The sequence below is a fragment of the Cyclospora cayetanensis genome, unplaced genomic scaffold (assembly GCF_002999335.1).
Source record: "Cyclospora cayetanensis isolate NF1_C8 unplaced genomic scaffold, CcayRef3 CcayRef3_contig_229, whole genome shotgun sequence".
NCBI lineage: Eukaryota > Apicomplexa > Conoidasida > Eucoccidiorida > Eimeriidae > Cyclospora > Cyclospora cayetanensis.
In genome coordinates, this window is record NW_020312180.1 from 25,408 (window position 1) to 40,050 (window position 14,643).

Sequence of the window (14,643 nt, forward strand, 5' to 3'; positions counted from 1 at the left end):
GTAGTTTCCCCCCCAATTTGCTACTTTTGGGTGTAGGCAACATGTGCTTGGTCTCTAGACAAGCACCGGGCCTCCTTCGTGTCGTGGTGGGCGGAGCGCAAAACTGGTGGTGAACTGTTGCATCCGAGATGCTCTCATCTCACAGCAGAGGCTGCTATGCAGTATGCTGCTCGCACGCGTTGCAACAGCAGAGGCCCTACAGTGATAGCGGCTGCGACACAGGTGCAGAGACCTAGTGCTATCTCTGCAGCCCATAGCGGTGCATTTATTCCCCATAGCATCACGCGCTGCGAGGCGTATTCTGCTACTGTGGTTTCCTCTGGTGAAGAATTAAAGGCTGATGCACGAAGAACAACTTGAATAGCGGCAGTAGCAGAAAAAAAACACCCATACAGCAATAGCAGTGCCCCTCCACCGGAGGGTATTATTGCGCGAAGAGCTACACCTAATCCATCGAACGAAAAAAAGGCTTCTTTCTTCCCACATGTGGGTGTAGAAGCAGCTGCGAATGATGAGCTAGCAGAGGCACTGAGGTTAGTGGTAGCAGTGCTACCTTGGATAATTCCACCCCCACTGTAGATCTGCTCTTCCACTGGCCCGCGCTGTGCATCTGAAGCATGAATTTGGCTGGGATGTCTCTGCTGCATGTGGCGCTGTTGAGAGGCTTGACGCAAGTCAGAAGAAATGCAAATGCAGCAACAGCCGATACGGAGGATCGCCGCTACAAGCTGCGCTGCTGATGCTCCTGCTGCTGTCGCTACTCCTAAATCCTGAAACGCAAAATTCATGCCAAACAGCAGCACAAGGATGGATAGTCAGGCATCATAGAGCTGTTCAGCAGCACAATCGTCCTGTAAATGTGCCTCTAAGGGACTGCTGTACCCTCGGATCTTACAGCAGAAAAGCGGATGCAGAGCGGCAACAAAATCACTAGGTGTACAGCAGTTACAGCTCCGTAGTAGCGCTGGAGCATCGCCATGCTGTCGGCGCTACCCGTTGCTGATGTGAACGCGTCCAGCAGACCAAAAAATGAGAGGCAACAGACATAGCAGCAGTATCTGCATGCATGCGCATCAGGAAATCAGAGTGGGCGCCCCCCATGCAGCCCAAAAGCGGAAATAATGAGCCGACGTGCAGCTACGTGCAAAACATACACACGTTGCTCTAGTAGTGCATTGCGTCTGCTTACACCTGCAATGCCTGTGTGCAACCACTTCCAGGGGCGACTGTAGAAGGACCAAAGATACAAAGCAGCGCCGGAGCAGCGAAAAGACACCCGCCGGCTGCAGCAGCCAACCCCACAGTCCCATGCAGCTGGAGTAGCAGGTGTAGCAGCGACAGCGCTGGGAAAGCCGCGCTGACTTGTTGCCTGAAATGTTGTTGGCTGCCAAGTAGTCCCTTAGGAGACTGGCAAATTAGCGTGCGTGCAACACGGCCGCTAGGGATGTTGCCGTCAGCAGTGTCATTTTCAAAGTTTTGATTGCGTCTTCCACTGACACCGAGGATCGTATCTTCTTCAGGATGCTCCTGTAGCTGCTGCTGGCTTTCCTGCTTCTGCATCAGCATTTTTGCGGGCTGGTGAGTAGCGTGACTGAGGTGCACCTGTCGTTGTTTCAAAATGTGCGGGGAATATCTATTCCGTGGAATACTCGCATGAGGATCGATATCTGCAGAGGCGCCACCACAATTTTTAGGTGGTGCTGTAGATACACCACAAGCGCCTTCTGCAGCAACAGCTGCCGCATTCTCGCCGGGCTGCATCTGCAAGGCGCAAAAGGCTTCGAACGCGGCTGCTTCTGAGGGCGACAAGATGACTCGGCACAATACCGAGGCTGCTCCTGAAACCAAGGCATACTCTGCGCCTGCCGATGCATCCAGGAGCAAAAGCAGCAGCAGCTGCTCCCCGTGTTGCAGTACCAGCTTTTGTGTCAGTAGGAGTATGAAGGTGGGCAGTAAGCGCAAGTGTTCAGCTGAGAGAAACCGACCGAAGGTCCACTGGAAGGCTGCAACGACGATGAAGTTTCCTGGCGATGCGCGCGTTGCCGCGGCAGCCCTGGCCGTCCACCAGCTTGCTTCCTCTGCATGCGTTGCTTGGCGCGCAGGCACTTCCGTTGTTGTTTCCCCCAAAAGAGGTCCAGAAGCGCAGCCAGAGGAGCAAGGAAGCGTCCGAAGGGGCGGCCAGACGGTGAAAAACAGCTGGGAGGGGCAGAGGGTCGTGGAAGCGCCTGCTGCTGGTGTGCTTGCTTCAGTTGCAGGCTCTGTTGAAAGGATGCAGTGGCACTGATACCACAGGAGCAGCAGAAAGAGAGATGATGCGCAGAACTGAGCTGCTCCAAACGCCAGCATTGGGTTTAGAAGCAGGTTGTCTGCTGCATCTGTTGGCATACGCGTTCGAACCGCTTGCTGTAGCGACAGCGCACCGCCTAGCAGGACAGACCGCGCCGTTGCTGCTGCTCCTTCTGCTACACCTCGGGCCCCCAGAGCACGAAGCATCAAACAACGCAGTGAGAGAATCTCTGCTGCTGCATCGAGCAGACCTGCTACGCCAAAGGCTGTGGCGGCAAGACGGTAGGCATCGATCTCAGACTGAAGCCTGCTTCTTGAATCGTTCAGTTCTGGCGGCAAAAAGATGATCCACACGGGCATAAGGAGTAAGAATGCAAAGCAGCATGCACCGAACAATATATAGGACAGATTGAACGCGCTCTGCCTGCGTTTCTCCTGCTCTGCAGGGGAGGGCGTTCGGTGCTTGATTGCGCTGGTTTCAGGCGCTACGCTGCAGCGAGCTGCTGCTCGAGCAACGCCCTCGCGAGAAGTAAAAGAAATGAGCTGCTGCAGCAGCGGTAACTGCAACAGACAGACTACAAGTTCCGCAGATGTCGCTGAACTGACTCGGCGCGATAGGAGAGGCAATACAACGCAACTCAGAGCAGCTGCCACAACACGGGTTGCCCATGGTACCACGGGAAGTGCCGCTGCGGCAGCGCTAGACTTCATGATGGGTGGCCGCTCAGGATCAAGCAGTCTGGCAGGCCAGTGCTGTCTGGCGAGTCTGGGGGGTGGGGCCGACTACCATCCCAGGGAACATGAGAGGATTCACTGCTTTCGCTGATGCCCGCTAGCGGCAACCACCTTTTACATGAACACATGCTTCTTTTTTAAATTTCTGAACAGTTCATCCACTAGTCAGAGAGCAAGAGCCCTCCGACCGCGCACTGGGACAGAGAACACTGTGTCGTATGCATCAGCCCCGTGGAAGCCTCGATCGGAGCCACTGAAACAAGGTTTCATGACATTTGCCAGATTTTGAAGGCATCAGCAGTGTGTAATAGACCCCAACCGCGAGACGCTGGGGGTGACTTTTCTAGGGTGTGTATGTAGCTTTACCCTCCACGGCTATGATCTGTGAAGGCGCACAGCACACTTCTCCTCTGCGACCTCCTTTTCTTCGTATGTCGTTTTCGGTTGCACTTCAAGGATTTGCGGTCAAGTGCAGGGTTGTGTGGGGAACGCTTGATGCTTGGCGGTAAATTCCGCAAGCTTCTTGATAACAGGGCCCCAAGGGAGCTGTATTTATGCCTGTGCACTTCTTTTGGACGCACAGAAGTGACTGATCTGAATGAAAGGGATTGTGAGGTGCCTCCAATGAAGTGATCTTGTCTGCTGAAAGTGACGCACTTGGGGGGCATGCTAAGAGTAGCTGCTGCTTTGTGCGCATACCTTGCGCTCTAAAGACAAAGCAAGATTCAATATGTCGTGCTTGCACGGCCTCCTCTCTGTGTCAGAGCCTGCAGGGCTGTCGGTCTCAGGGGTCACAAAGTTCGCTTTCTGCACCGTCGGGCAGGGGAAGGGGGCGTGTTAGTGTCAGCTCATCACAACGTCGCGCCTCGGAAGACCCCCTATTGTTTTATCCCAACTTGAAGAATACGATAAATGAACTAAATACTCCTATGTCTGCTCACGATATTGCAGGATCTACGTAGATAAAATAACGCATGAGGCACAAAACCGCGCATGGCACGAAATGCGTCCCCTGAATGCCATACCATGTATCCCTGCCAGATGCCGAAGAATATGCGGGGTCACAGTCTCCACATCATACCTTGTGCCGATTCAAAAGTAGCAGTATTCCGCGATCTTTTTTCACAGGCCTCTCAGACTACGGTGGGAAGCCTCGGCAGTTTTTGCTGGTCCGCCCCTGGGGCTTTCGAACGCTACCTTACAAATAATTAATGGCGCTCTCAGTGCCGTGCTAATGCAGCCTCCTGAAATTCGTTGTACGGCTGTCACAGGTGGTATCATACAACCTCTGCCATTCATGAATTAAATGGGAAAATCCCCGGATTATTGGGGACTCAGGGCTCTGTAAACATGAGTAGAGAATTGAAAGACGCAAAAAATATTGAATTATCCAATGTTCCCTGAAGTATATGCTAGCTAGCTAGACAGCTCGTCAGACAGGCGGCCGGCTTGCTCTGCAACACAATTAATGGCACATGTAACCCCTGCCCATTCCGGAAACTCCACGCTTCTTCCGGCGTCGCCGTCCATCGCGTCTCACCGTGGTTACACCGTCATCATGGTCCTGCTGCCGATTGGACTGTAGGAGAAAGATTTCAGCAGAAGGAATGCTCGCTTGGTCAGCGGTGCCTCTCTCTTGGCGACCCTCTTGGACGGCAGTTGAGGGTGTCCTTATTCGACTAAAACTGGTGCCTCCAGGTTGCGATTCTGCCTCTACTAGGCATCTTGGTGAGCTCATTGCGCCCCTTGCGGCATTCGCAACTTTCGTAACGCGTCCATCAAGGGCCTGCACGAGAGGCAGCGCTGCGTGAGACGTCCCCACGGCTGTATGAACGCCGTCTTCAACTCGCGCGCCGTCGTGCTGCCTACCAGACTGCCCGTCAGAGAGCCCCTGAGCAGAGCGTTCATCGGCGAACCCGCTACCATTGCTGCTGTCTCGTCTATCCACAGTAAGGCCAGTGCCGTTGTGATCTGTGCTGCCAACAGCCTGCGCTCCGTCGAAAACCTCTGTTGCTCCTTCGTGTGGCATGCCCGCCTCTCCAGCCGCGCGTTTTGACGGCGAAAAACACTTGCATCGAGACACGCTGCGGCTCTGGTGCCTCCTGAGGGGTGCAGATGCCGAGGAAGCTAGTGGGCATTGCTGAGTCAAGCCCCCGCTGCCACTGCTGCTGTTGCTACACATCATTGCATCATCCGGATCAAGAGGGGGGAAATCCGTCTCTGCAGCGCGCGAGGTCCCTTGCCGATGCGTCGATTGCAGCAGCAGATAAACAGGATGTGAGCTGCCACGTATCGACAGCTGCGATTTCAGAAGAGACTTGAAAAAGGAAGCCCTACGAGTCTGCAGACGGCTGCCGCTAGTACTGCAGGCACTGCTGCTTCTGCTGCTGCTGCAGGACGGCGCCATGGACGGCGTGGCAGCAATTGCAGTGTCTACAGCAATTGCTGCACCCGATCCATCTTGCATGCGCACTAATTCCTCGGATCTGTCAAGCGCGTCAGAAAGCAGGAAGACATCTGCGTCCGCAGTAGAGCCAGAAGGGTGAGAAGCCATCGGGGTAGAAGCGCCTCCGACTCGCCGATGCTGCCTCAAGGTATGGCGTTGCAGCTTGAGACTCCTGATAGACTTCGTGTCGAGCGCTGGCAGCAGCGCTGCTGCAGAACTGTGCAGTTGCGGCTCCTGCTGAGGAGGCAGCTGCGAGCCACTTGAATTCTCGCGGTGCTGCAAGGCTTGCTGATCTTGTTCAGGGGACGTCTTGTTCAAGTCTCGTGGAAGCCACTGAGAAGCAGCAGCGTGTGCATCACCTAGGCTCGAGCTGTTGCTACCCTTGGAGCACGTCGGTGCACCAACAACGGAGAAATCGCTTGTTGCGACGCTATTGCGGGAAAGCCCACGAAACACCCTAGGAGTCAAGGAGGTAGAGAGCCGTCGCAGCAGCGACGGTGTGAATCCTGTGCTTTCCGCTGCGGCTTGCTCTGTCAGTACACTTTCAGAAGGAGAGTATTTTGCGTCTCTTCCCGACGGAGTCGCTTGTGCCGACGGTTGCTGCTCGGCTGCAGCGCAGTTTGCGTCTGCGGGGGAATCCCGCTTGCCAGCTGTGGCAGGAGAATGCTGAGGCTGATGCTGCGCCTTGAGCTGTTGGTGCTGCTGCTGCTGCTGCGGATCCGCTTTCTCACGAGCATCTCCCGTCGCTTTGGTGCGGCACATATGCGACCTCGAGGATTTGCTGCTGGGGTGCAGCGCTGTCAGCAGCAACAACAACTGCTGCTCTCTCTCACACCGCTGCAGCTGCTCCACAAGAACCCGGTGCTGTTGCTGCAGCATCTCGAAGGAACGGCGAAGCAGCGCGCATTCCCCCGCAGCCGCAGCAGCAACCCTCTGTCCGTGACGTAACCGCCAAAAGAGCACTCCCCCGCATGCTAGGAGGAAAAACACGATCAAGAGAAGAAATGCAGCAGTGGAGGCGTCCATCAAGGGCTGCATGCCTCCCCGATCTTCTTGAAACAGCGTCGATTTCTGTCCGAACGCGCTGCCGGTGCTGCTGCTACCAGGCCCTTCGTAAGATGAAAGTACGTGCGCTTGACGTATGGTGGTAGACATGCGAATCCAAGCTCCTGCTGCAAGGGAAGTCGCATTAGAAAGCGTCCTCCACGAGAGGGTGGTTGCAGTGCCTGCTGCAGACGCTGCTGCTGCCGCGAAAGAGGAAATCGCGTGGCTAATTCTCGAGACTGCTGCACAGCTGCGTTGCAGCAGCAGGAATGCTCCCGCATCCTCGCTGCACAAGGAGCGTTGCAGCACCTCTGCTGCATGCAGAGCAACGGAGGCAGCATCCTTCGCCAACTGCGCAAGGGGCAGCACGGTGTGGCGTCCTATCCACTCAAGAGGCTGCAGCAGGTGGTGCACAAACTCAAATAACTCCGTCCACGACCATCGTGCCTGCGGAGGAGCTCTCGCAAAACGGCAGTACTGCTGTTGATGCAAATCCGAGTAGAGGCTTCTAGGCAGGCTGCTGCTGCTGCCGTCGTGCAGCAAGCGGCAGGCAGGATCCAGATCCTTCTCTCCGGCTGTGTGGCGACTGCTGCTGCTGCTTTTGCTGCGCAGCAGCGCGTCCTCTCGAGCCGCTGTTGCGGCTTTCTCGGAGTCGTCTAGCAGCTGTATGAGCGGACTCAGATGCGGAATAAGCTCGTCAAAAGCAGACAGACGCTCGAACTGAAAATCGGCATCCCCAACCACAAAAAAGACACAGACAGCCCGTCCAGAAGCAGAGGCTCCACTCCCGTCACAAGCCGCAGGCCGAACACACACACATCTGTACATACACCTGAACAACGCCGCCATCTTCAGCGAAGCAGCAGGAAAAGCAGCAGCACAAACAGCAACAACAACGCCAGCTGCCAGCGCACAGAGCGACAATATGCTTTACCAGAAAGGAGCCCAGCTGCTGCTGCAGCTGCAGGAGAAGTGTGAGTTGCAGCAACTGCTGCTGCTGGAGCTGCACCTGCTGTTGTCTCTCAGCTGCCCTGTACAAAAAATACGCGCACCAATCACTTCCCAAGAGGCTGTCAAGCATGCAGTTTGACGTACGGAGGCGTACACCCCTCCCCAACAAAAGAAGCACCGGAAGATCGCACACCGCCTCCAAAAAGCTCCGCGAGCTAGCTAGCCAGCTAGCTGGCTAGCGGCGCTGCAGCCTGGTATACGCCGCACGCGAAGCAAGCATGCAAAGCGCAGCTGCTAAAGCTACTTCTGAAGCAGAACCTATAACTCTGAACAAGCCCAATACGCCAAGCAACAGAATCCATCTATTCCTGACCCTCATCTCCCCCTCTCTCTGCTCTCATCTCCCCCTCTCTCTGCTCTCATCTCCCCTCCCCCCGGCAAGCAACACAACCCTACACTCCACGCACGCAGCCTTGAATGTCGCTGTTTCTCCCTCCAAAGACTTCATCCTCTCCAAAAGCGTAACTAGCACGTGTTCTCCCTTGCTATCGCGAGAGCCTGAGGCTGAAGCCATTGCCTCCCCGCCTCCGACCGACTCTCCAGCGACTCCATTCACAGCACCTGCAGCCGAAGCGCAGTGAAGGCAGCAAAAAGAAGCAGCAGTCTCTCAAAGGAGTCGTGTGTGCGCCATCCGATTCTTCTCCACAGCACCCATGCATGAACATGCGCATCCAGCTAAACGCTCCTCGCCACAGCCCACTGCGCGTGCGCTTGCCCCTTCTGAAGCCTCTCGCTTGGATGCAGCAGTGCAGCTAGCGCAAGCCGAAAGCCTGGCCCTCTCCGTCTGCTCTCCCCCGTGCGTGCTTCCTCCGCCTTCTGCTGCTCTCCAGCACGCACGCAACCTACTCTGTGCATCCATCGCAGGGGGCTGCAGAAGCAGCGAGAGCACATGGAGTGTCTCTGCCTGCTGCTCCAGACTCCCCGGAGAAGCCGTCATGAGGAAGCGCAGGAAAGCCGCGCCGATCGAACGTCCCCCTGGCTGACGCTGATGCTGCAGCATATCCAGGAGGAAAGCTCGCGCATGCGCAGCTGTCTGCTGGAGAGCCTCTGCGGAAGCCTCGGCGGCGTGAAGAGGCTTGAGGCTGGAGCTCTTCCGCGCATCTGCAGCCACCCAGTGCCTCGCAGGAGACGAACTGCTCCCCAACAAGGGGCGAGCAGCAACAACGGCAGCTGCTGCTGCCGCCGTTGCTGCTGCTCCCGCTAGCGGCATGCAAACGTAGCGGCTCGTGGTGGGATCCGCGAGCGGCTGATCATGGCCATGCCAGCCGCTTCTCGCGTTGCTGCTGCTGCTTGCAGTGCATGCAACAGACTCCTCTAGACTCCCGAGATTGAGCTCCTGAGCTCCAGAAGAGACGCCAACTGGACCGTTAGCCTCAATCCACGCCGTCTCGCCTGCCCGAATTTCCTGCTGCGGCGCATGCTCCTCCCCCTGCTGCAACAGGAGATTTTGCCGCTGCTGCAAGACCATTTCCAGCGCTGCAGAAAGCGCACTAAAAGCCGCAGGCTCTGCGTGCTCAGGCTTGTCGGCAGCAGAGAGGATCTGCTGCCTTGGTTGCTGTTGCTGTTGATGCGTTGGCTGCTGTTGTGGCGGCTGCTTTGGTTGCTGTTGTTGTTGCTGCATTGCTTGCTGTTGCTGTTGCTTCCTTGGTTGCTGGTGCACCTGTTTCTGGGGGGGCGCGTCGAGCACATTATACTCAGGAGCTGCGGCGAAGTCTGCTCCTCCGACTGCATCTCCACTGGGGAGCACACGGCTCGTTTCTGAGACGATGCCGTAGCCTTGACCTTTTTGCCGCAACTTGGATTGCTCTCCTGGTGTCTCGACTCCGTTCACACTCGAGTTGCTGCTTTGCCAGCTTTGCGCAGTGGAATTTCCTGCATCTCTGAAAGAACCGTCGACGGACAGTCGCTCCCCCCCAAGGCTGGGAAGGCTCTGCACCACAGCTTGCTGCTGGTGGGGTGTCTTGACAGCATCGCCTTCTTCTCCGGAAGCAGGCCGAGTTACTGCCTGCCGCTGCTCCAGGGTAAGGTTCTCCGCGAGAGCCGCTTGCTTCATGGCATGTTGCTGCTCCGAAGTCACTGGCGATGTCGGCACTGCAGTCTGTGTTGACTGGAAAGCAACGCCTTGCGTGCCGGCTGAATACATGTCTCTAGTAGGATCAGCGGCAGCCTCAGCAGCACCAGCACTTGCAGACGCTGAGTCGGCTGCAGAAACATCTGCCGCAGTTCCTTCTTCGACAGACTCCGCTTCAGCTCCCATCACCCTGCCGCTGCTGCTGACACGTTCATCGAGGATCTGCGTTTCTAGAAACTGCACGCCTGTCGCTCCAAACACCTAAAAGCCCATTGAAACAGCAGATATACAGATACAGATATACATACACACATACACATATATATATATATACATACATACATGTACGTATACATAAGCGCATACATATGTATATATATATAGAAATATGCACACATACATATGCATTTACATACATACATACATACAACTATACATACTAATATACACATACATAAATACAACTATACATACAAATATACACATACATACATACAAATATGCACATACATGCCTACAAATATCCATACAAATATCCATACAAATATACACATACATACATACAAATATGCGCATACATGCATACAAATATCCATACAAATATACACATACATACATACAAATATGCACATACATGCCTACAAATATCCATACAAATATACATACAAATATACACATACATACATACAAATATGCGCATACATGCATACAAATATCCATACAAATATACACATACATACATACAAATATGCACATACATGCCTACAAATATACATACATAAACATACACAAGAGCATACGTAGACACATATACGCATACACACATGGAGGTGCTGGTGCAAGTGGTGCGACCCCTAGTACAAGGCATGCTGTGGAGGCCAGAAGCCGCTGTCTGCTGCAGTCGCAGAATTTTTGCAGCATTGTGAAGACGGAAAAAGGGGTGACTGCTTGGAGCATGCCGAGAAAGTGTGAAGGGAGAGCACCAAGGACCGCTGCCTGCTAGAGGGATTGCAGGAGGCACGCGCGTGCAACAGACAGCAGTGCTTCAGGTAGGGGTGAAATCCCAGGAAGAAGAGACAGACTGCGGCATGCAGACGCTCGGTTGTCTCGCCGACCTGGAAAGACGTTAGAGAGCAGTAATAATGGGAGCCTTCGTCATGGTGTGTCAGCAGTCGTACTTTCAAGAATCTGAGAGGAGAAAGCATGCGTTGTGTGCAGAGATGCGAGTTCTTTTGGGCAGAAGCACCCCCAAGAGACAGAGAGCGCTCAGCGGGGATGGGGGGAAGGGCTCGGCGCAGGCGCTCGATGTTTGCGACGAGACAGCCAATGCTCCTCTCTGAAGCCATCAGGGAGGAAAAGAGCAGGGAGAGGGAAGTGGAGGGATGTCTCAAGGGCAGAAAGCAGCGACTACAATCGGCATGCAGAGCGAATGCAAATAGAGCAGACGGACTTAGTCCAGCAGCTGCCAAGAGCAGCGCATTCGGCTTTGACGTTGAAAAGCTCGGAGGAGACGTCGGCTGCAGTTTGCAAATTAGCCAAGAGACGCCACTGCCGTGTGGGGTAGCTGTCGGCGCTGAAACAGCAGTGGCACACGCGTGAGGGGCAGCGTTAAGGCGCTGAGTGTCGTCTACCACAATGCGTCTATTCTCTTTTTAAAATGGAAGCCTCTGATCCACGGAGAGAGAGAGAGCAAGGCGAGCGCAGAAGAGCAACTCTCTTTCTCACACGTAGAGGCAGACGCAGCAGCAGCAGCAAAAGTTTTTTCGCATGCAGATACCGCACTCCCCAGAGGCACGGCATGGCCAGCTGCAATCACGTCCTCTGCGGAAGAGGCTGTGAGTCACACTCCAAGAATATTCAGAGGAAAATCGAGCGCTAAACATGAGCAACATGCCAAGACATCTACGCATCAGAAGAACGTAGAAAACAGTGTATTGCTTTCTGCAAAAGAAGAAACACAGTGCCTCTTTCTCTCCCTCTTTTTCTCCCTCTTTTTCTCCCTCTTTCTCTCCCTCTTTCTCTCCCTCTTTCTCTCCCTCTTTCTCTCCCTCTCCCATGTGCATGCGGGCTTTAAGGGACAGAGTATAAAAGGAAAGCGCAGCGCACCCTAGGAGCTGGATATGCCAGAAAGCATTCGCGTATATTTCGAAGGACTGCACCGCCACGTAGTCAATCTTTAGAGTCTCGGAGAAAGAAAGCACAAAGTACTTGGGCACGACAGAGCATGGCACCAACATGTAGGTGTCTGCATCTGGACGCTGCAACACCCCCAACAGACAGAGCTTCGCACAGCGACATAGAGACACCAATCCACGAAAATTGTGTGAAACCTTTGCACGCTGCGCGAGACAAGCAAAAAACGATGGCTCACAAAACACAGAAGCTGCGTTTACACCTCACAGTCGCAAGCGGCCTGCTTGCAAATGCCATTCGAGGATGCAAGCCTGCAAGCGCAGGTGTCTGCACACTAAGCGCTTGGCAGCCAAAAGCGATTTCAAGGAGAGGCACACAAACGTCGGTGGGTTGCGACTCCCCCAGCGTCACGTGCAGCAATTGTGGCGGCTTCTTTCCGCAGTGTCACACCCAGCAGGCAATGCACCTGCATGCAGAAGGAGGGGTAGGCAAGGGCATGTCTCCAACTCACCTGCACCGCCTTTATGTGCTGCGTTCCTGAACTTGATGCAATGATTCTCGCTCCCGCATCCAACGAGGCAAAGTTGAAGTGCAGACGCAGAAATGCAGCAGGCAGCTCCTCGCCTCTCACAAAGCCTCTTCCATGCAATCGAGGATTTCCAGGAGAGCCACCAACTGCAGAAGACATGGCAACAACTGTTAGTGCAGGATCTGCTTTCTCTGCAGAAGCGCCCTGCCTGACGCTGCTCGCAGCCTGATGCTGCTGTTGCTCCTCCTTCTCTTTCTCCTCCTTCTCTTTCTCCTCCTTCTCTTTCTCCTTCTCCAGAATCGCCTGCTTCACTTCCTGCTCCAGCTGCTCCTGCTTCGCTTCCTGCTCCAGCTGCTCCTGCTTCGCTTCCTGCTCCAGCTGCTCCTGCTTCGCTTCCTGCTCCAGCAGCTCCTGCTTCACTTCCTGCTCCAGCTGCTCCTGCTTCGCTTCCTGCTCCAGCTGCTCCTGCTTCACTTCCTGCTCCAGCTGCTCCTGCTTCGCTTCCTGCTCCAGCTGCTCAACAAGCAACGGTGAGGCGCCCTCTGACGGCATCTCTGGGAGTCGTAAAGGAAAGCCGTAAGGCGCGTCGGCATGCATCTCCCTTTTCAATCCCTGATGTCTCTGGGGCGGGAAGAATTGAGGCTGCGCCTCCTCCTCGTGCCGCGGCTTCTCTGTTGCCTGCTGCTGTTGCTGCAGCCTCTGGAATTGTAATTTTGCCTGCTCCAAGCCTTCTGCCAGCTGCGTCCGTAGGTGAGCATCCTCCGCTTCTGTGGCTGCTGAGCAACCCCCGCATGCGCTGCTGCTATCCAGAAGGCGGATGCTGCACGTCGCAAGGCTGGAGTCTATGGCACTGCTGAACAGGGGGCAAACGCAGCAGCTCTCCTGCATGCTCGCTTGCCCTCCTTGCTGCTTGGGGAAGGCAAGAGGCGGCTCTCTGCTGCCGACCTGCTGAGCCTGCTGCTTCTGAGAAAGCTGCTCCCCTTGCTGCGGCTGGACATGTTGCCTGCACTGCGTAGCACTCTTACCCACGACCAAGCGCATTGCAATGTCGTGAGGCAGCAGCAGCAGCAGCAGCTGCAACGCTAGAGACGTTGGCGCAGGGGGCCTGTAGCAAATTGCAGCAGCAGCTCTTGCTGCTTCTGCTGCTGCTGCTGCTGCCTCCGACTTTGGAGGCTGATGCTGCCGCATGCAGGAGCGACGCCACGTCCACGACAAAATACTCCCTCCCCATCGAGAAGTCAGTTCCTTAGGAAACTGCTCCAATGGCTGCAGCTGCTCCTGCTGCGGCTGCTCTTGCTGCTCCTGTCTCTCGTATGCTTGCTCTTGCTGTTGCTGCTGCCCTTCTTGTGGCTGCTTTTGCTGCGCCTGTATCTCGTACGCTTGCTCTTGCTGTTGCGGCTGCCCTTGTTGTGGCTGCTTTTGCTGCGCCTGTATCTCGTACGCTTGCTCTTGCTGCTGCTGCTCTTGCTGTTGCTGTTTCTCGTGTGCTTGCTCCTGCTGCTCCTTCTGTCTCTCCTGCTGCTGCTGCTCCTTCTGTCTCTCCTGCTGCTGCTGCTTCTTCTGTTTCTCTGGCTGCTCTGCAGCATGCCCGCGCAGATCAGAAGACTCAACAGACGCATTCCTCGCCGCTCCGTCTGATGTGTGAGGTGCCTCAGTCTTCAGAGACACCGAAAGCATCGCTGGCACGGAGACGCAGGCGGTCGCCCTTGCGCTTTTCATTGCTGCTGCAGTTGCAGTTGCTGCAGTTGTTGCTGCTGCTCCTCCTCGTTCTCCTGCCATAGTAAAGCTTGCGTCTTCAGTATCTGCAGAGCCACGAGCTGCCGCTTTTGCCGCACTGCCTTTTTTTTGCGTTTTTCCGCGATATGACACACCGCTTTGCGCATGCCTGCCGAAGCGTCTTGCTGCTCCCTTAAAGCCTCGATCAAAGGCCATGCCTGCTGCTGCTGCTGCTGCTGCTGCATCGCACGCAACATCTTTTGAAGCAGTTTCTGCAACTGCAGCACGCCCAAGGAAGGCGTCCCAAGGCAGGCTATGAGCAGGCGGCATGCTCTTCGTGCAGCACAGCAGCACACGCTGCTGCTGCTGCTGAACTACAGGAATGATGCAAGCTGCAGCATCGTCTCCTGGCTGTGGCAAATCAGCTCGCTCTAATAGCGAGAAGCTTTTAGGGGCCATGCAGATGCAGCTTCCCGTTGCGTCTGCTGCAGCGTCTTCTGCATGCACCGCGGCGTGGTGGGAGTTTGATAATCGCGAGAAGCAGCACCCTCGCACAAAGCGGGCTGCAGCAGCTCCCCATCTGCATGCAGCAGTGAGCCTCTCGTGCAGCTGCTGCGACAGCTGCAACTGCTGCGACTGCTGCAACTGCGACTGCTGCAGCTGCGACTGCTG

The 14,643-nt window shown here is 55.3% G+C and overlaps 2 protein-coding genes across 2 annotated transcripts; both read right to left on the reverse strand.

The window, feature by feature from the left end:
- Positions 1-134: 134 nt before the first annotated feature.
- LOC34621875 lies at positions 135-2,997 on the reverse strand. The gene is made up of 3 exons (XM_022735063.2): positions 1,190-2,997; positions 896-1,058; positions 135-770 (listed from the first exon to the last, which is right to left on the reverse strand). Exons 1-3 carry the CDS (start codon positions 2,995-2,997, stop codon positions 135-137), a joined length of 2,607 nt encoding a protein of 868 aa, XP_022590739.2.
- Positions 2,998-4,143: 1,146 nt separating this feature from the next.
- On the reverse strand, positions 4,144-14,301 carry LOC34621874. Its single transcript, XM_026338089.1, has 15 exons — positions 14,008-14,301; positions 13,150-13,614; positions 12,238-12,501; positions 11,700-11,851; positions 11,044-11,166; positions 10,709-10,781; positions 9,183-9,854; positions 8,327-9,065; positions 7,930-8,068; positions 7,446-7,542; positions 7,136-7,231; positions 6,199-6,862; positions 4,562-6,093; positions 4,448-4,505; positions 4,144-4,307 (listed from the first exon to the last, which is right to left on the reverse strand). Exons 1-15 carry the CDS (start codon positions 14,299-14,301, stop codon positions 4,144-4,146), a joined length of 5,532 nt encoding a protein of 1,843 aa, XP_026193874.1.
- Between the last annotated feature and the right edge of the window lie 342 nt (positions 14,302-14,643).

Coding starts and splice junctions, on each gene's coding strand:
- LOC34621875 (XM_022735063.2), bottom strand. CDS start 2,997: ATGAAGTCTAGCGCTGCCGCAGCGGCACTTCCCGTGGTACCATGGGCA. Junction 1,059..1,189: donor TGCACACAGGCATTGCAGGT/GTAAGCAGACGC, acceptor GCATGCATGCAG/ATACTGCTGCTATGTCTGTT. Junction 771..895: donor TCTGCATCCGCTTTTCTGCT/GTAAGATCCGAG, acceptor TTTGCGTTTCAG/GATTTAGGAGTAGCGACAGC.
- LOC34621874 (XM_026338089.1), bottom strand. CDS start 14,301: ATGCCGCCTGCTCATAGCCTGCCTTGGGACGCCTTCCTTGGGCGTGCT. Junction 4,506..4,561: donor ATGATGACGGTGTAACCACG/GTGAGACGCGAT, acceptor CGGAATGGGCAG/GGGTTACATGTGCCATTAAT. Junction 4,308..4,447: donor GGCCGCCTGTCTGACGAGCT/GTCTAGCTAGCT, acceptor TGAATGGCAGAG/GTTGTATGATACCACCTGTG.